This window comes from Perognathus longimembris, chromosome 15 (genome assembly GCF_023159225.1).
Source record: "Perognathus longimembris pacificus isolate PPM17 chromosome 15, ASM2315922v1, whole genome shotgun sequence".
NCBI classification, from domain to species: domain Eukaryota; kingdom Metazoa; phylum Chordata; class Mammalia; order Rodentia; family Heteromyidae; genus Perognathus; species Perognathus longimembris.
Genome location: NC_063175.1, coordinates 43765725 through 43787422, shown reverse-complemented (window position 1 = coordinate 43787422; position 21698 = coordinate 43765725). Strand labels below are relative to the sequence as shown.

Genomic DNA, 21698 nt, shown 5'->3' with positions numbered 1-21698 from the left:
TTCTCATGCTCAGGGCTACAATCTCTTGATTGTCTGAATTGAGTTAGCAAAAATGTTACCTTTATGACCTTTCTTTGACATGTAGGGACCCTTCTACTTTTGATTTTACAATAGCAAAGTATTTGTGATGAACTTTACTGAGCTTCTCAGAGTCATTTGCAACATGTATCTTCAAATTTCCAGCAATCTGCCCTGTTAATATCTCATAATCAAAGCATTTCATTTCTTTCTCCTTTGTAGAAGATAAGATTTTCACACGTAGCTTGTCATTTTACCCACCACCTCTTCTGCAGTTGCTTTGTTTAATGCAATGACCATTTGCATTTTAATTCAATAAATAAAAAATATTTTAAAAACTGCTTATTCCACTGCCCTAGGCAATTTTAAGTACTGAATGGTCACAAGAATTCACAATTGAATTGAGCAGATATCTACCATGTCCAGCATAGTGGAACATTTCAGAGGCTAGTAAACATGATAAATCACATATATAATCATATATATGTATAAATATATATGTCTATCTTTTTCATCTTTGGTCAAAAGTTGCTTGAGTAATTAATTTTAAAAATTCTTTGTTTCCAGGTTCTTTTCTCTTTCTCCTATTGGGTGCCTTACAATATCAATAGATAATCAGAGTGAGAGATATAGATGATAGATAGGTAATGACAAATAGATAGTGACATTATATGTCCATTTATATACTCAAACCTTTTGCTGAGCAAGAAACTTATTTTCAGTACATGTGGTATTAAAATCTCATGATTTTTCAGACATTATATTTAAATTCCAAAAAAACTTAATATAATTTTACATCTGAATTGTCCTTCATTTAAACAAAGACAAAACAATGGAACATAAGCAAATTCATACAATCTACTTCATTATCCCTTTGATATTTATTTGCCTCCTGGCCTTTTCCAAATGTAAAACATATTGTTACCACAACAAGAAACAAAAAGCTTTAGAGAAAAACAACTTTAACTCTTCCTGCACATGCTCAAGTGGAACTTTGAACTGCTACACTACTGAGATGTCTAGTCTGGATAAAGAGTCCCAAACCTATCAGCACATGCATTTTAGGAGCTGCAGAGCCTGGTGCTTACTTTAGCTCAATGCTTTTATTGCCTCTGATCTATTCGGTGTTTACTTTATACTGGCGGTTCTCCAAGACTGCTCATGGGAATATTTTGCAGGAGCTCAAAAGCAGAGATTGTCTTTTACGTGTTCCTATGACACACTTATTTATCAATAGAGTTTCTTGCAGAACCTTAACCTTTGGTTTCATTTATTTGTCCTTTGTTCTCCACAGTATGTGGAAACATAATAAAATAATTCTTTAATATCCAAGAAAAGTGTATTCTTTCCTTTTGGAATGGGCTGGCTAGATATAATTCCTTCCTGACCTATTACTGGCTTTTCTTTAATAAGAAAGCATCTTATACAATTTCTAACTTTGGTATCATTTGATTTCTCTCATCCATGAGGATAAGATTTGTATTAGGAAAATAAAACCAAGCTTTTATGGATCACTGGTCTTCAGAAACCATTCTGAGAATGACAGATGCAGAGAATTAAAGAATGACAACAAATGTCACAGTGAAAGAAGTTGATAATACTGATCATGGTTCTTCCTGAGTGACTTATCTTCAATTCATTTGAACTCTGCAATATTTATTTTTCTTCACTTGTGCTGGAAGATGAGCATGCATATATATGTATACACACATACATACATATTTTTCTGGTACTAAGACTTAAACTCAGGAACTAACAATCTTGAGTTTATGGCTGCTGCTCTACCAATTGAGCCACACATCCCTGCTTGTGTGTTTTGATGGTTATTTGGAAAGAACAGTCTTGAGAATGTGTTTGCTCTGACTGACTCTAAACCACTATTCTCAGATCTCAGCCTTCTGAAGAGCTAGAGTTATAGGCATGAGCCACGCTTGTCTGGCTGGAAAACTAATTTCTTATTTATCAGTGCAATGGTCCATATGGACTTTGAGTGTGGTAGAAGAACAAGAGGTTTGACAATCTGGTCTCAGTGTGATTTGGTGTGACCTGATCACGGATCCAGGTCACTATGCGAAGGAACATCTCCTTGGGGTCTTTACCTGAGGCAGGAGATGGGTACCTTGTATGAATCAAAGGAACCTGCCATCCCAGAGATCCTTACTTCTTGCAGACCAAGAGAATGAAGGGGAAACAATAATTCCAGGTACTCCTCCACCATACTATATATTACTTTCAATCCTTGCCCTTAGTTTGCCTCGTATTTCTGAAGATAACACATTTGTTTGAAAATATTCTCTAAGGCAAACTATTATTTATTCTTTTGTGAGGAGTCAGGATCCATGTTGATGACACAGAGTACTATATATTATCTCCAAATAGATGAAAAACAAAAACAAGATATGCCCCCGTGCCCTATATTTTGCATCTGATTTTGGGCAGGTCTCAACCCTTGCAACCAAGGGTCAAGGAGTCCAGGAGTCCAAAATAACAACCTTATATTAAAAGAGAATCTGGTCAAAATTACAAAGGGATCGTAGTTTTTAGAAACCAGAGCGGCCTACCTGCAAGTATGTGTAAGTAGTTTTCTGAAGACATGTCTACACAAGGAGCTTGTGGGTTTCAAAAACAAATTGCATCGTTTCCATATATCTTGGCAGTCACAAAAGTCCCAAAATCTCAATATTCATTTTCTAAATTCATTTTATTACTACTCATCTGGACTTCATATTTCTGCCATATTTCATACTCTCTGATCATCTTGCTGTAGGATCTACAGTTTACTATTTCAGATCCTTCATTCTCATGAAGCAAAAATGGATGGCAATTTAATGAGATCTAAGGATGTGAGTTTAGGAAGAGTTGGCTCAGAGTATTAATAGAAGAGATAAAATTCTTGAGTTTCACTTCCATGTTTTGCACTTAAGTCTCTTAGGGGACAGGGTGACAGAGCTCTGAACAATCCCATAGTTTTGTTACTTAGGCGGTTTTTTGAGTAAGCACAAACATTAACAAATAGCTTCCATAAATGTCTGTTTTCTCCACCTTTTACCCATCCTATCTTTAGTTTCTATGAGCCTTTGTGCTCTTGGATGCTGCTTTTACTGTCCAACTCAGAAAACCTTTACTTGAGCTAATTGAATCTTTGAATCTGCCAAGCTTAGGGACCTGGCTCAAAGAAGCTTGTATCCATTTGGGCCTTAGCTACCTCTGATAAGGGACTTCCCTGCCTCAACGTTACTAAAGAGCGACTAAGATGACAGTGGAAGAGAGACCTACATTGCCTAAGCATTCCTTCCATTTAACTGAGGGGGAAAAAAAGAAATAAAAAAAAGTATTATGTGCATACAGAGTTTACATAAACACCGATAGATGCATATACTGCTCATAACACTAAGGAAAGGACTGTACTTATACAGTTTTAAGATTTAAAAAAAAATCTTTGTTCCTATTTGGTTTTATTTTGCTTCAGTTTGTCCCTATCCACCAAAGTTCAAACCCTGACTTGTGAGAAGTGCGTGAATGAGTTTCACTTACCTGTTATGGATCGTGTGGTGGCGCTTTCGTAGAGAGGGACACCTTCCCCTGCATTGTTAAAAGCTTTTAGGGAGATTACATAATGGGAGCTTGACTCTAGAGAAGAACAGAAACAATTTGAAAATGTTGATTTATTTAGTGTTCTAAAATATTCAGGGTAAACATTTTCCTGAACACACATTTAGAATTACCTATTAAGAAAATGGTTGTTTGGAAATGAGTGGCTTCTGAGAACATGTGGCCGTTGGACTTGGTTCTCCATAGGAAAAATGAATTAAAGAACTAGATATTATACCTGAATAACTAGACATGAAGGTCTAGATATGAACTAGATATAGACAATTCTGAAACCAAAGGCACTTCGAGTCATAATAAAACCATGAGAAGAGATCTGTCTTCAAATCATACAAGTACAAGTATGCAAGAAGCCAATCACCTTGTGATCTGTGTGTTTCTCACATCTGTGCTTAAATAAAAAGGCAAGCATTAAGTCTGGAATAAGAATAACCCTAAAGACACTGTCACGCAATGCTGGAAAACACAGCTAATCAGATGGGAAAGCCAGAAGTACAAGCTTGAAAATGACATGCAAGCTCTCCTCTCCAGGACAGTACCTAACCTGGATAAGAAACCAGGAGTCCATAGAGACCAAAGGGATCTCTGAGAACTGACTATTGCTAGCTGACTCTTGGTCTAGCACAAATGAGAGGAAAAGAAACTTGGTGGGTGTAGAAAAGGTGTTTGAGCCTCGGGAAGTACAGGGTAAACAACTCATAATTTTGAGACGCAAAGATTTGTTATTAAACAGAGGACAAGAGAATAAAGACAAGTACACAAAAAGGGTGAAAGCAGATTGAATATATGAGAAAATAGATTAAAATTGTAATTTGCTATTCAAAAATGAACTGTTAGATATGAAACAGCTACATGAATCATAATTAGAAAAACTAAAATTGAAACAGCATAACTCAAGGAAGAGTTAGTATGTTAGAAATAAAAGTAACCAACCAACAAAATAAACACATTTAGAAGGAAACAAATAAAGAATAAATATTTGGGAGAAGATTATATATGTTAAAGTGAGTAATAAAGGCCTGACATACAGATAATCAGACTCTTTGGAGAATAAAAACAGAAAGAGAATAGAATGAATGCTAAAAATATTCCTTTTTCTGACATGTCGATAAAAATAATATCTGACATCAGTAGGAATTAGATCATTATCGGGCATGTTGACAGCAACATCTTATGCCAGAAGGATTTACAGTAATTTATTTCAGATCTTCTAGATAAGAAAATACAGTTCAAGGATTTCAGTCAACCAAAGTTAAGAGGAAACATAAGGCATGAGCTAATCAAACCCCAAGTTACTTTTAAGTAAATATAAAAGCATTCCCCAGATAGCCAGGAGTTTGGAAAACAATGTACTTCTGACACTCAAGATAACTAGAGGCTCCATTGGTCTAATATCTAACTGATGAATAATTAGTTGTGTGAACTACAACTAAGTGAGGATTAGAAGACAGATTTTATTTCGCAATGGACATGAAGACAAAGAGACAAACTGCAATGGTAAAATGGAATTAAGAGAGAATAGGAACACTGAATGCCAAACAAATGTTCCAAGAATTATTATTGATGACTATAGCTCAATCATTTTCACGCTGGGACTAATATGATAAGAATCAACCTGATAAATTCTAATTGCACCAGCCCTTGTGTCCTTGAGGCCTAGTCTTCTAATGTGCAAGGAAAGGGCAAAGATGTGTTGTAAGAGAACTTAAGAGTCCTGAGCTAGAAGTGGAGGGACCAACAGTAGAAAGTATCTCTAGCATGTAGACTTTAGGTCTGAGGAAAGTATTTCCAAGGGGAAGAGACACCGGTTTCTTGCGAAACTGGTGGAGTTTGAAGGAGGAAGCATGCTGATTGAGCGGGAACATCATGATGTGCTACAGAGGAAACGACCAAAGACAGGAGCAGGTCAAGGGAATTTAGGCGTCCGTTTAGGGAGTGTCCCCTCGGTGAGGGCTGAGGACAATCTGTGCATGGGTAGCATTTGGATTTATTGAAGCCACCAAGGACACACAAATGTGTGGAATCATATAAGTACTAATTTGCTAATAATAGCCATGTATGTGGTTGACAAAGAACCAAATTATTACCTGTGAAACCAGTGAGGAATTGATCACTTATCGTGCCTTTCCTAAGTAAGCCTCACCATGTTGTAATTGAATAGTAAATTTTATTCTAACAGAAATTGAAGCTATCGATTTGAAATATTGCTATTTTGTAGCCCATCCAGTGAATGTATGGATCTAGGCAGTAGACATTAGTAATTGCTAAGATAAACCAAGAGAAAAAACAGACACTAAGTACACCCTGACAAAAGATAATATGATTCTCTTTGGAACTGTCAGAAGGATCAAAACTACTTAGTTTGATCATTGGTCTAGGTAATTATTTATAGGCAAGAGAACAAAGAAACACATAACATTCTAAGTTATTATTGCTCAATAAGCTATACATTCCACACATATGGCTTTATGTATCTGGAATTTATATCACACCTCAAAGCCAAAATACAGTAAGAAACACATAAAATGGGTTTATAATTCACATAGGCAGATGACTGCCATGCAATGGATGTTTTCTCTTCCCATAAGAGAATATGTATTTCAGTTTATGTTGGCAAGGTAGTTTACTAGGACAGTAATAAATCAGCAGAGAACAAATGCTCTTCTTCAACACACAAGTATATTTGTAAAAGATGGACCTTTGTAAGCAAGTTAGTAACTTAATAAATGGGAAAAGCAACATAAAATTAATCAGCATATGATAAGAATGGTATAAGGTCTGAATGTTATATGAATTCAGAGGTCTGAAAAATTAGTGAGGGACTGAGTCATGAACGACTTTCTGGTTGATGTAGAGTAAGGGCTTTTGGAAGAAGGCAGCTTTTAGGGTTAAAGGATGGTAGGATATAAAAAGCAGCTCAGAGAAGGGGAAATAGTGAAAAATCCATGTAGGGAGGCCAGCAAAACACTTCTCTATTACTATGAATATCCTTTTTTAGTTATTGCAGTAGAGACTAAATCTAATTTCAAACATATGATTCATCTACACAATGGCAATATAAACATTTATATTAGGTTTGAATCTAATCATATATGAAATTGCTTTTTTGGTGGTTCAAATTCCATTTGGCTGAACCTCATATGTCTATGTATTTACATTTAGCTAGGTATTTATCAAGGGAGCAAGAATGAGATCAGGAACAGCAAACTCATGCTGAAGGGTTATTTTTAGTCTAGCTTTTAAGGCAAGAGAAAGAGAAATCTGGCCATACTTAATAAGAGAAAATAGCACACAAAGATCCCATCTGGTAAAGCCACTATTTAGAAGTCTAAGAAATTGGCATAAGGAGGCGAATCTTGGATTTTTTGGACATCTAGAATGTATGTGAAATCAACATTAACTGTTGGTGGAGACCTTAAATAAAATACACCTGTATTGGCTAAAGAAAATCAATAGTTGCATGGAATTTATGGCTGCTATATATGGACTTGTAGTTGCTGCTGAATACAAGCCGGTGGTCATTAGTATATAACCTTGGATAGATTCCTATACATATCTCCATATGTAAATACGCGCACATTCATGGCAAGGTAGGAATTGAATTCTGGTCTTCTCCAAGATATCCACCCTAATAGCAGAAGCCTCAAATTAAAAACTTTATACTATGTGGCAAGGAAGATGGATGCACACTGATAATAAAATGGATATTTATTTGTGCAATGGCACTGGGTATCCCTATTTTACATCCACACCTCCAATTTACACGAGGATTGTGAGTTAAGGGTGGCCTTCTGGCTAGGCCCTCTGGCTTCCGACTCCATGTTCGCAGTCAGGACTCACAGGTAGGTGGGCAGTCTGCTCCAGCGAACACAGCACCCGTGCCTTCATTCCCACCTGCTTCACTCACATCTTTTTCTGAAGAACAGACTCTGCGAAAGATTCCCTAGCATTACTAGAGTATTGCCCTTCACTCTTTGGAAGTGCTTATTATTTCACATTTAAAAAGTAAAGGGTCTAACTATTAGAAAGTAGCAGAACGCTCTGCGCATGCGTGGCTCAAGCCTGTAATCCTAGTTGACTCAGGAAGCTGAGATCTGAGGGTCCTGGGTCAAAGCCAGCTCAGACAGGTAAGTCCATGAGACTCTTATCTTCAATAAACTACTAAAAAAACAACAACACCTCACAAGTGGAGCTGTGGCTCAAATGGTACAGCTCTAACCTTGAGCACAAAAGCTTAGGGATAGCACCCAGGCCCTGAGTTCAAGCCCCCTGACTGGTACACACACACACACACACACACACACACACACACACACACACGTCTTGTAACTGTTTTATTCTCACTGGTTTGAATTTTTACCTTAATCTGGATGGCAACGGGGCACTGGTGACTCATGGTTGTAATCCTAGGTACTCAGGAGCCTGAGATCTGATGCCCTTGATTCAAAGTCAGCAGGTAGAAAAGTCTGTGAGACTCACACTCCCAATTGGCCATCAAAGAGCAGGAAGTGTGTGTAGCTTGCGTGGTACAGTATTGGCCTTGATCAGAAAATAAGCCAAAGAAAAGTGCCCAGGTGCCTTGAACGAAATCCCCTAGTACTGGGGGGAGAAGTCTGGATGCTAACATGTACAGTTATAGGGGTGAGGAAGAAAAGCCCAATAAATCATTTGGTACATGTTGAAACAGGCTGGCTTGATCTCTCCAGCTGCCTTTGACCTCTTGTCCTTTATTGAATGATGTTATAAATTATGAAAATTGCCCAAGGTAGGAGAAAAGTTCCTTACCGCTAATGGAGTGTCTTCCTCCCCCCAAAATGTCCTGGATTCTAGCTGTTGGGTGAATGAATTAACATAGTCACCACAATTCCACAAATAAAACTATACTGTGCACACTTTAGAGATGTTCCATCTTAAATAATGGAATGTGATGATGTGGCCCTTAGAGAACACATACATGCATGTGAACCGCACTTGTAATTGATGTGAGGATAGCCCATAGTACTAGAGGGAGCCCTGGAGATGTCTTGCTTCAGTCTTTTCTTAGTGTTAGTTATTTGAGGCTCCAGTGAGTTGACTGGTGTTTCTAATGTAACACAGAATAATAAAAGCAAAACAGGTAATGAGACAGCCCTCTCCAAGAAGTTAGCTCATTTGCTCTTCACAATCCACCTGCTCCCTCAGAGCTTTTAGATTCCTTCTGGCCTTTGCATTATACTTCTGTTAATCTTTATTCTTGATCATCTAAAGAAACAAAAGGACTTTTTTTTTTCATCTGCTCTTACTGCACTCGATCCGATACTCAATCTATGTAAGTGACAGAATTAAAATAGCAATTATTTTCTGAATAAATGGGAACGGGGCTGCCTACATCTGGCCACTTCCTATTCCTCTGGCCATGGTGGAAACTGACAGTATCTTGAGGAGGAAGGAGGCTTTCAGAGCATCTTTAAGCTCAGGGGTTCTCTTCTCCCTCACAAAAGGATGCAATTTGTTAGATAGCCACTAGAGGGCAATGTGGAACTGTTTTCTCGCACATGCTCAGAACTCAAACTTTAAAATCAGTAAATCACAATAGAATTGCTTAGAATTGCTCCCTCTATAGAAGCGTCAAATGTGTTAAACACATTTAATATTATAATAATGAATTCCAAATGAATTAATCATTAATTATGGTCAGACCCCATTGTTCAGGAATACACTTAGTGACAATTAGGACAGCAAATTTAGTTTTCTTTATTTGCTGAAATGTTACAAATATGGAGGCTGGAAAAAATATGTATTGATTGCCTTTGCACATAAAATACAGTCTTATTTTCTGACTTGAATTCCTGTGATTTGTATGGTGGAGATTTTGGCAAGTGACCACGAGAATGTTTTTTAGTTATGAAAATTCTGAGTGATTTAATGGATTAGAAATTATTGATTGGATTTTTATCTTTGATTGGCCAGTCTTTCTTCTAGAACACAACAATTTGGGATGAAGGAGGCTGAAGAAATAATAACTCTGAGTATCCAAAAATAGATGGCTCTTGGCCAGTTAGGGCCTGTGTGGCCAGGAAAGAGGAGGCCTAAGTGAACACTTATTGATTACAGGGGTTGTAAACGACAAGGGATGGGTCATTAGAAGAAATCCTGCCTCTTCTCCCCTAGAGATCTGTTGGGAAAGGGATCCATTATTCTAAGAGTGTTGTTTGGTATTTGCTAAATGAATTTTGCTCTCTGGGGCTGCGGGATTGGATCAAAAGATTTGCAAATAGCTCTTCAGGGTTAGACCAAGACGCTGTCTGTACTTGATAACAAAAGCTAGTGGGAAGGGCATCGTTATTTATCAATTAATGCTTTGTGTGAATTAAATGCCAGTGGTATGTGCCAGATTGACAGCCCAACGTCGCTTATTCATCACAGATTATATACTTCACTCTGTGGCCCCATCCATGCCAAGTGCTTGTCAGAGCCCAGGCTCTATGTTCTTGCGTTCTTTCCCATCTCTGCGAACACTGCCAACAAGTCAATTAGAGAAAATTAGAGTCCTAGCTGTTGCCTAACACAAACTTCTGCTCCCTGCATTAAACCTGGGCTAGCACAACCACAGGATGAGGGAGGATGGTTGTCAGATGCTAAATAACTCCTGGATACCTTTGACCCTATGGAACCTGCACTGCTTAATTAAGTGTAATGGGTGGAAAGCAAATATAGCTGATAGCATTGATCTCTTAAAAGAATGAACAATTCATATTTAAAGAGAAGGCAATTAATATAATGCATTCACTTTTACTTCATTACACATAATCCTTTGTAAATTGAATTAATTGCTAATCCAACTAGCACACTAATAAAGATTATCTTTCCCTTTTCTTTTCCAGGAACACGGTCCAAATAATGGTCAGTTGATTAGCAGATTTGCTCATTGACCAATTTTGCAGATGCTAGAAATTTGCCTAGTCAGCATGCCTTCCTTGATTCTAAGGAAGGAGAATGAAAGCAAATTTTCTTTAATTGATTCAGGTCTATTATCAAGGTGGACATCAGGTAAAAATCTCAGAAAGAAATGTCTCAGTGTTAATTAGGTAGAAAGATGGAATTTCTTATGAAGAAACAAACAGCAGGTCTCTAATAGTTGGAGTATGGAACTCTGCCTTCCTAAGGCCCATGTCTCTCCTACGTGACCCACGTATTCATGGAAAATGGCTGCAAGGGGTTTCTAGAATGTTTCCTGTCCCTGCACACATGTTCACATGTAAGTCTTCATTATGTCATTTCTCAGTTCAGTCATAAATTACAATTGAGGCTCATCAATGGGAGACTTCCTAAGTGGATAAATGGCTACCCTCGTTTTATAGGTAAATTGTCTAAGTCCAAAGCTGTGAGTCAGATCCTCTATTTTTAATTTTTTTTAAATAGTTGTAAAATGGTGTTTCAATTCCAAAAGTCAGGTTAGGAGAAAGTGTGTGTGTGTGTGTGTGTGTGTGTGTGTGTGTGTGTGTGTGTGTGTGTGTGTGCTGGGCCTGGAGTTTGAACTCAGGCCTAAGTGCTATTCCTGAGGTACTTTATTTCTTCTCAAGGCTAGCATTCTACTGCTTGAACCAGGCTTAACTTTCGGCTTTTTAGTGGCTAAGCCTCATAGGCTTTTCTGTCCATGCTGGCTTTGAACCTTGATCCTCAGATCTCAGCCTCCTGAGTAGCAAGGATGACAGGTGTAAACCACTGGGGCCCAACTGCCATTGCATCTGGATCAGTTTCACCCCTTCCAGTGTTCGTCCCCTCATTGCTACTGTCTTGAACTACTTGTTATTTATTGAATAAAAGATGATATGTTACAGAACATTTCGGTCAAGTGTCAAATAAAACATGATAAGTTGCAGAACATTTTGATCAAGTGTCAGATGGTGGTTTTAGGAAAATTGATCTCCTAGAACTATACAATCCAGGAAAAAAAATGGAAAAGATGTCAGCAGCAGGTATATTTCTGAGTCTACTATAATTATCCAATAGTCCTAGGGCCATGAACCCAGGAAGGAGAGAGCATGGATGAAAATGAAAACATGCTTATAACAGAAATTGAACATGTATTTGGGGAGACATTCAGAAAGGGAAAAAATAGAGAATTATGGTTAGACTCAATTATTCCTAGAACCAGGATATCAATGGTGAGAGAAGAAATTTCTGCCCTATCTGTTTGTTATAGTCAGGAAAAGGAATCCTAAATAAAAATGTCTGACTGCCTTAAGCCATGATGACGGTGTAAGATCTATTTGTAATTAACTTACAGGTATTTGCTTAGAGGATTCTTTGCTTGAGCCAGGAGAAAGTATCCATCTACTGAAGTTACTCTTCCAAATAATTTCATATCTCCTGTGTGTGTGTGTGTGTGTGTGTGTGTGTATTTCCACTGGAAATTGGTCTTGGGGTTATGTAGTCTCAAACTAGTGAAAATCTGCTGAGGGTTGCTGCCTTCAAATTGCTGAATGAGACCGAATTAATATAGTAGCTTTCATAGAATAGAAGAAATGGTAACTCTCAGGTGCATTGTGCAGTGATGTTAACAAGCTGTCATCAGTTATCACAATAATGCTGCAAAGTAGAAAGGACAGGGATGACCATCTCTACTTTAGAAATAAGAGAGAATGGGATTTGGGTCTACTCATTTATACCAGAGGAAACCCAGGTAGGACGTGACTGCTTTCATGTGCTCACCATAGGAAGAGAAGTCCTGGGATCTATTCCCTAACATTCTACAGGGCTGCATTTCTTCAGGAATTAAAACAGAATAAATATTCTTTACCTGCTTTGGTTGGTAAAGAGCGTTTTGGCAAGGAGCCCTCAGCCTCAGAGAAATGACCACGTAAGTGCTCAGACAACAAAGCCTCACACACGGCTTTGTAAGTGGAGTGCTTAATGAAGCCATTTCTCAGCAAAGCTTTCCAGCAGGAAATTAGAGACAACATACTCCAAACACACAGGCTTTCCTCCTTTCCTTCACATAACTCAAAATCGAATCAAATACACGAGTTGAAAAGTTCATACAACCACCTCAGGACTCAATTAATAAGAAATATAAGTACTGTTCACTTGGTGAATTCGAGTAATCAAATCATTGCTATGGTTAAAAAAAAATCAGTGAGAAGGACTCTTGAGTATAAATAGAATATAATCAAATGAGTATAAATAGAATACAATCGAATGTGTTTTTCCTTTCAGACACCACAAGAGGAAGCATATGGTTTTGTGAGTACTGAGCCTCCCTTCTTCCCTTCCCACCTCCTTTCTCCCAGCTCTTTGTTTTGGGGTCTCATTCTCTTTCTTCCTACTGGGCTCATTGCTTTAGGACTCTCGAGAGCAAAGGAAAGGAGCACATGACTGAGCACAGGAAACACAGGGCATGGAAAGAGAAGCTGATAAGCACCTGTCAACAAAGAGGCTGGGTAGGATGGAGGCTGGATGCAGTGTGATGACCTTAGTTCCTCCTTAGGGACACTTGCTGGGCCCGAGGCCAGACCTAGAGCGTTTCATTGAATTTACCTTCTTAGGACCCCGAAAGAATAGAGTGACTGTTAGAACATTGCAGAGCTCAGTAACTAGCAGGATTTGGATTGCAAGCCAGGCTGTGCTGCTTTTCAGTCTGTTCATGGGTCACCACTGGTGGGGGATAAAAACAAAAAAACAAAAAACTAGGACATTGGGGTTAAGAGGTTCCAAATGGTTTGCACTCTCTTTGAAAAGTCCTTCTACTTCTACACAAGATGAATGTGGGGGTGTACTGTGCCTCACCCAAGCAGATGACAGATCAAATGGTTCACCTTTTAGTGGCATAGCACATAAATACTGTTAAATTCCCCCCTAATATCATGGTGTGTGATGACTAGCATTTTAGATGACTAGTATTTGCTATTCCAATTTTGCTTTTGTATTCAAGTGTGGGAGTCTGAGTGTGTGTCCAACTGTGTAGATGCATATATGTATTGGACCAGGCTGTTTTGCTCCATTTTGATGTTTGACTGCTGACCTTCCTCAGTCAAAAATGAATCCACAAATGTTGGAAACGCCATGCACATTTAAGTGTAGCTATGTGTAAATACGTCCATCACTTCTTTAGGTATGGCTTCTTTCATATATTATTCTCAAAGTTCAATTTAAGGTAACAGTGAAGACTAGAAAACAACTATGTCAGTTAGAATAATTCAACCTAAATGTCCTATGTGTGTTAAAATCGTGTGGATGTCCGGTGTGTGTGCTGTCCATCATGGTAATCACTAGCTTCATGCATTGTTCTAACCCAGAGGTGAGTAGAACAATGAAGAAATGATGGGTATTTCATTTAGTTAATGAATTTATTTGCGTGTGTGTGTGCGCGCGTGTGCACACGTGTGTGAAGGCAAAACACAGCATTGTTTATATTAGACAACTCTCTTACCAAGCCACAGGACAGGCTCCAGTGTATTTGATCTTAATGAGCATAAATAGCCCACTATAGACAGTGGCTTTCATGGTGCACAGAATAGTCATATAGAAGCTCTGTGTAACCTGACTGTTGGCATATGAGCAAAGGCTTGTGCATAACATTAAGCAAATTGAGTGCAAAATATTTTTGGTACTAATTTTCTTTTCAAATAGAACATAACTCACCATATATATCTGCTATGACCTACATATAGTGTGGGTAAAAGTTTAACTTAGTAGGCTGCATCCTTACTTTGTACTTGAAAATAATAAAATTAAGGAGTTTGCTTTATAGCTGACTGAATTTCATTCACACATGATAATTATTTTTCATGGCAGTATGATTGGCTCAACTGAGAAACCTTTCAAGTACTTGTGTTTTACCACTGTGTGCTCCACAATGCAGAATTGCTTTTCACTTAAGTATACATTCTGCACTGAATATGCATAAATGGAGGGAAAATGTTGTTAATAATAGAAAAGGGCACTAAATTAATGATAGTTCTAAGGTGGCTATAAAATTGAAAACATTTTTAAACTTGTGATTTAATAAAACATGTTCAAATGAAGTCAGAATAATTATGTAAGAAAGAAAAGATCTGGCAAAAATAGTAACTACTAATGATAAATGGCAGAGAAAATATACCATTAGGCCATGTGACTATAAAAATGTAATTTCCAATGTAAGTTCTCAAGAACATAAACTAGCATTTTAGCTACCATCTTGGATTATTGAAAAAAGTAGATGGAAGGAGACAAAAATAGACGGAGTAAGACAGACTTAACATGAATTGAAAGAAGAAGCAACCAAAGGTAGGTATTAGAAATAATATATACTTAATGCCAGTATGAGGAAATCTGGAAATTTAAATGCATAAGAGACCTAGGGTCCCAGCAAAACATTTTGCAATCACATTGCTGTAATGTATTTGGATTTTAATAGAGAATTTTATACTTGATTGACTTAAATTGACTAAATTTTAATCTAACTGAATAATTGGAAAATTGAGGGCAAGGATAATATCCACAGAAAAAGAGTTCTCCTATTGTGGAGAAACAAACATTTGGTTAGGCAGCTATTTCTTTAGCTTTGTGTTTAGTGGGAGCTAAAACAAGGAATGTAGGCAGGGGAGCATATTTAGACATGCAAACTTAAATGAAGCTACAGACTTAGAAAGAGAAATGACTTTACTAAATTCCCAGGACCATTTTCTAACAGTGAGAAGCACAAAGCTTTCAAGGTCAAGCCCCAGAAGAGGAGAGTTCTTCCAGGTTTGTCCCTGAGCAGGTACGAGAGGGCAAAAAGGTCACAACATTGGGATCAGACACACTTGAACTAGAAATGAATCTCCAACTGTTTAACAGACACATATTGTGAGCAGTTTTCTTAACTCTTTAAATTCTTATTTGGCTTCTTTAATCTGCAAATATTAATTGTATTCTGTCTGTGTAACCTATCTTCTATGGGTATAGCCTTTTAAAATATCTAGATATTGGGCTGATTTTTAATAAATTGTATGTGATGACCTATATTAAATACTGCTTCTCAAATAACTTATTTAATTAGTTATGTAACTATATAAACTAGACATACACTTTTTAGCACATTCTTAGGATCCATACCTATTCTGTTTTTCCATTTTATTTCAGCAGTGGTGGGGAAAGAACCTAGGGATTTGTGTAAGTCAGGAAACTTCTATAGCATGGAGCTGCATATCCAGTCCCTCTGGTTTTTAAAGCATTTGAAAGCTATGATCTTGATGGTTTTGTCCACAATTTTTGTTTCATGACACTTCTAGATCTATGCAATAACAGGGCAAGCCACTGTGCATTATAAGAGGAAATACAATCATGTTTCCATTTACTCACTATCTCTCCCTGCTACTTACCAGTCTTAGTCCTTTGAAGACTGTGAGTTGGTATTATATTTCTGACCAGAAGTATTGGCCTTGGAATAACTTATAAAATGAGCTATGTCTCTGATGTTTGTGCCTGGATATTTTGGATGCATTACTCAAAGGAAGAAAAGAGCTAAAAGATAAGCTTCAAGTAAAGAGATGGTCTTACCATTCTTAAGGTCTTTTTGAGAGGAAATTCCACTATATAGCTTTTCACTCAACCTATTTATAAAATTTTGTCTTGAATTATTCTACTTTTTAGTCAAATACTCGAATAAAAAAAATCTCATTAATAGGGAATTTAAAAGCATATGTTATTTCTAAAGAAAATCCTCTCTCACTATGTGCATATGAACAAATAAAATAATATTTTATGAAATAAAAAAAGATTTTCAATAGCAATGTCTTTGAAATGAATGTTCATATTCCAAGAAGATTATCTAGAATAGACCACACTGGCATGTTAATATAGCACAACATTTTTTGGTTAGTTAAAGCATGTATTATAAGTAAGAAGAAATTGTAAGTAAGGAAACAGAAGATATAGTTACAAGGAAGACCTATCAGATCTGTACAAAACTTTGTTCACAACAACAGCAGGCACATTCTTCGAGACATTCCTCAGAATAGACCATATGGTAGGCCACAAATAAAGATCAATAGATTGCTAGAAAAAAGAGATCATATCCATTTTAGACCCACAATGTGGTACAATTAAAAATGAATACCAGAACTTAAACTAGAAATCTTCTCACGTTTGTGAAAATTAAAGTACATACTCTTAAACAACCAAGGAGATCAAACAAGAAGCCTCATGGGGAATGTCAAATGACTAGAAAGCACAGTGTAGCAAAACTTATCAGTTGTAGAGAAAGCAGGGCTAATGAAAAATTTACATTTGTGGTGTTTCCATTAAAATATAAGAAAAATCTCAAACAGAACAATAACTTACAGAAATCATAAATGAAGAGGAAAGTAAACACAGAGATAATAGCAGGAAATGAGCAGTAGAAATTAGACAATAAACTGAAACAGAACAGAAAACAGAAGTGAAAATGATTGAGTCTCAAAGCTAGTTGTTTGAAAAGAAAACATCAACAGAAGTGATAAGTCTTTAGCTGGATGGAATAAGAAAGAACTCAAATTAGTACAATTAGAAGTCAAAATGGGGTCGTATTACTAATTCTACAAAACAGAACTGATTGTAAACGAACACTGGGAGACAAATGTCTGTGGGTGTAATTATGACAAGAAATGCACTCACTACTTTATGTATGTAACTGCAAACCCTCTGCACATCACCTTGATGATAAAAATTCAGTTAAAATAAAAGAGAACACTGGAAGCAGCTATACACAAATGAAGCCCTGTTGAAATGGTATATCAATATCCCTTATATACATGGACATAGAAAAGAAATATATTCTAAGAAAAATGGAAGCTACGGCATATTAAAAATATTATACCACAGGGTCAAGTGGGATTTATTCCATAAAGTTGAAGATAGCCCAACATAGGAAAACCGATCAATCTAATATACTACACTAATAGAACAAAGCAAACACACACACACACACACATACACACACACAATCATCTTAATTCAGAAAGTATTTGATGAAATTCAGTACTCTTTTATGATGAAAATATTCCATAAACTAGAAATAGAAGGAAACTATCTCAATATAAGAAAAGCTGTACAGAAAATAACTACAGAAATTGTCATAGTTGATGGGGAAGGACTGAAATATTTTCTTCTAACTAATGAGCAATATAAGGACAATGAAAGAATATTCACTTTTAGTCCTTTCTTCGAACAATAACACAAAAAGTTCTAACCACAGAAAATAGGTATGAAAAATAAATAAAATCAATCAATATAGAAAGGAAGAAATCAAGTTTATTTGTTCTGAAATGATAGGTATTTAAGCCTAAGTATTTCAATAATAGACACTTAGCATCAATAAATGAATTCCTAAAGATAGATAGCTACTAAACCAACACAGAAAACTCAATTGCAATTCAATATACAAAGAATGAAACATCAGAGATGAAAATTATGAAGGCACATTTACAATAGCCTCAAAAGAATAAAATACTTAGGGATTAATTAAGGAGATGCAAGATTTGTACTATAGAAACTACTTCAGGAAGAAATTAGATATCAGTATACAGAAATGATTTATACTTCCATGTATCAAGTTGTCAGTACTATCTACAGATTCACTGAAATCTATAAAAGCTAGGAAAATTTTTCAAAAAAAAACACGACGACAACCATCTATAAGAACTAATTACACATTTTGAAGGCTCCAAGTACATTAAAACAATAGTATATTGGGAGACAGAAATGCTAGCTTCCCTGAATATGTGTGTGTATCAGATTAAAATATTATATCACATTATTCCAACTAGCATATGCCATTTGTCACCAAAATTATGAAAGAAAATGATTGTCCAGAGGAATTTTAAAACAATAATAGAAGTGGAAACTAGTATAGTGGTTGCCAGGATGAGGAAAGAAGCAGGGAGCCTAGAGTTTTAACTCTATAGGAAAGAACAAAAATGACTTTGTTGAGAGACTGATGGTTGTGATGGCTGTACGATATTAAAAACGTATCTTACAGCTCTAAAGTGTAAACCTAAAATGGCTATGATAGTGAATTATGACTGTTTTCTTTTGCCATGAAATTTCGAAACAAAATCATATATGATTTATCAAACCACTTTTAGACTTTATAAATACCAAAATTACTGAAATGTTTCTAAGACAACTTAAAAAATAATACTGTTAAAACATTGAAAAAGTGTGCAAGTCCTGGCAAATGTGTCCTAATTGTTTTGTGGCTTTCAATAATTTTATTTTACTAGGAGTTACTTGAAATAAGTGGATTATAAACAAAGGCAAACTTTCGTTTCGTTTTTCCTTCAAATGCATACACAGTTAATGCTGCATTGCAATCTTAAGATAATTGGGTTCAGAGGGAAAATATCAAGGTAGAGCAGTAGAATTAAAGGAATATATTTAAGTAGTACATTAGAAATGAGGTGAACCGAAACATCATTTTCAATGTTGTCTCTTCACCCACTTGACCATTCCGAGATCCAAGGCGAAAATATGGCATGAATATTTTACTTACACATTCCAGGCCATAGAAATAAGTTTTTCAGAACACGGGAGTGTTAGTGGTGTAGTTTTATTTTTTCTGTGGTTTCTGCTTCTGGGTTTGACTTCTGGACAACTTCTGGCTGGTAAGAGAAGGGGACCGAGCCCTGGCTGCCACATTTCCTGGCGTTCTGTGAGGGGGGGTTAGACCAAGGATGGCGCTCTCCTGTTGCCTAAACTCTACTGGCCAGCACTCAGCTACCAGACTCTGACAACTAGAAAGAAGTCCATGAAACTCATGTATTGTGATTGAACTCAGGTTTTACTAAAGGTTTATTTTAAAAGCCACTGATTTTAGAGGGAGTCAGGAGAGTGATTTTTACAGAAAGTTCTTTGTAAAAGAGAATGAAATATTGTTAGAATGTTTCATACTGTCCTTCCTGCCTTCCTTCTTTCATTTCTTCCTTCCTTCCTTCCCCTTTCCCTTTCTTTTTAAAATTCCCTCAGATTTTACCATAATTCTTGGCATGCAGTAGAAATTTCAGATCTATTCACTGAATAAAAACATGACTGCCTAAATGAAAAAAGGGGGAAATAAAAATATTTGAATGCTCAAATGTAAATGTAAAACATCTTTGACTTTCAGCTTACTGCCCCTAGTCAAGACCCACTGCAGGTAAACTCGGAAACCTTCCTCCTAAGTGAATCTACTAGAAGAAAGTTCCTGCAATAAAAACAAGCTATCTGCCTTGAGAGAAGCTTTCCCTCCGTAAACCTAATGTAAACTCTGCAATGTCTCTAGCTTTGTCAGCCAAGAATTTGTTGTACTCTTTCTGTGGTATGTGAAAAATACTCATGTTGGTCTCATAAATTTCCTAAGTAATTATACACTGTTCTTTCAGCCTTTTTTGATGTGAAACAAGTCTGTAGTTGACTGATTCTTGAATAACTCCAGCAAGAGGGCTCATTTCCAGGACCCTGCACTTTTGCTTATGATTAGAAATAGTAGGGTTAACCTATGATTAATGAATGTTTTCACAATGTTTGCTATTGGAACACTCACATCCTTTATCCATCAGACACAACCATTTGTGACCTGTTTTCTTCCCAAGCCATTAAATGTGTTAATAGACTAACTAGGCTGCAGTCCATAGTTCTGAATTCTATCTTAGGAAATGAAACGTTTGCTTCTTCTTCTTTATCCTTGATCATAAGAATTCAGAGTGAGGTTGCTAAATATTTCAAAGGACAATTTTTTTAATGTAAAAGGCATCTTCATGTACATCTACAAATTGCAATTTTAGTATCATTTTGTTCAGGTGTGTACCTAAGTATAGGTGCTTATCTGAACAGATGTAGACTAGTTGAAGCGTTCCAAGTCCACCTCTAACCCTTCTAAATCCTAAAGTAAGAAAATCATATATGTGTGAAAAGAAGTAGGTAAGTGAAAAGTCTAAAAACATCAAGTTTTACTTATCTATGTTTGAAAGAGAGAAGGTAGAAAATAATTATAAACACATAGTGTTAAATACCAGTCACAACCTCTATTTTTATTTATTTATTTATTTATTTAGTTAGTTATTTTTGGCAATTCTCGGGCTTGGAATCGGGGCCTGAACACTGTCCCTGGCTTCTTTTTGCTCAAAGCTAGCACTCTACCTCTTGAGCCACAGAGCCACTTCCATCTTTTTCTGTTTATGTGATGCTGAAGAATCGAACCCAGGGCTTCGTGCATGCTAGGCAAGCACTTTACTGTTAAGCCACATTCCCAGTCCCCACATTTCTATTTTTAATGAGGCAAAAAGAATCTGTGAAGGCTGAAATTTTTAAATTCTCCAAATCCCTTAGCATTTCATGAATTGGCAGGTTTGCTAGCAGATGCCTAGAGTATTCTTTCACTGACCATTCTGTACTTCTTCCTTAGTAAGTCAACCAGTCATGTTACTCAATGTACATATGGGAAAATAGAAGCAAGAAACTTGAAAGGAACCTAGAAATTTGATGGGCTTGGGAGAGATAAGGGGGATTCGTAGAAGTGGTGACACTGATCAAGATATATTAGACACATGCATTGACATGTTGAATTTAAAACCCCGTGTACAACTCTTTGAAGACACCAAAACAAATGTAAGAAAATCACTAAATCCTTTTCAGGAACATCATAAATGACAGAATGGAGTGTATCATTCCCAGACGATTTTGCAACTCCATTTCTCTGAGTAAACAGGGATGATATATGAAAGGGGAAGTAGAACAGCTTTACTTAAGACACATTGTTGTTTTAAATGCGTTAGCTCCTTTCATCTTTGTAACCATCTCACAAAATCTTCCCTGCCATCTGAAATATGGCAGTGTAGCTATGGGTGTGGAGGGCAAAGGTGCCATTAAATGGCGCTAGTTTCTCACCTCTTACGCAGCAGGCCTAGATCCTAAGTCAGGTCTTGGTTGCAAGTCAAGTCTTTCTACTTAGCTTTCATTTTCATTACTGTTTCTTTTTGTTGTACTTGATTCATGGTGACTGAATTGCTGATTCACAGCATTAAATTCCAAACACATGAATGCCCCCAATAACTGACATAATTAGCTTGATATATTTATCAAGGTAATTCTTTGTTGGCAGTTATTATAAC

The 21698-nt window shown here is 36.7% G+C and overlaps 1 protein-coding gene across 1 annotated transcript in view; it reads right to left on the bottom strand.

Annotated features, from left to right (window-relative positions):
* Dcc (DCC netrin 1 receptor) overlaps positions 1–21698 on the bottom strand; it is a 961067-nt gene that overhangs the window by 110363 nt on the left and 829006 nt on the right. Inside the window, exon 16 of the mRNA XM_048363596.1 lies at positions 3553–3648. Coding sequence (XP_048219553.1) covers positions 3553–3648 — 96 coding nt within the window. The remainder of the gene's footprint in view (positions 1–3552; positions 3649–21698) is intronic.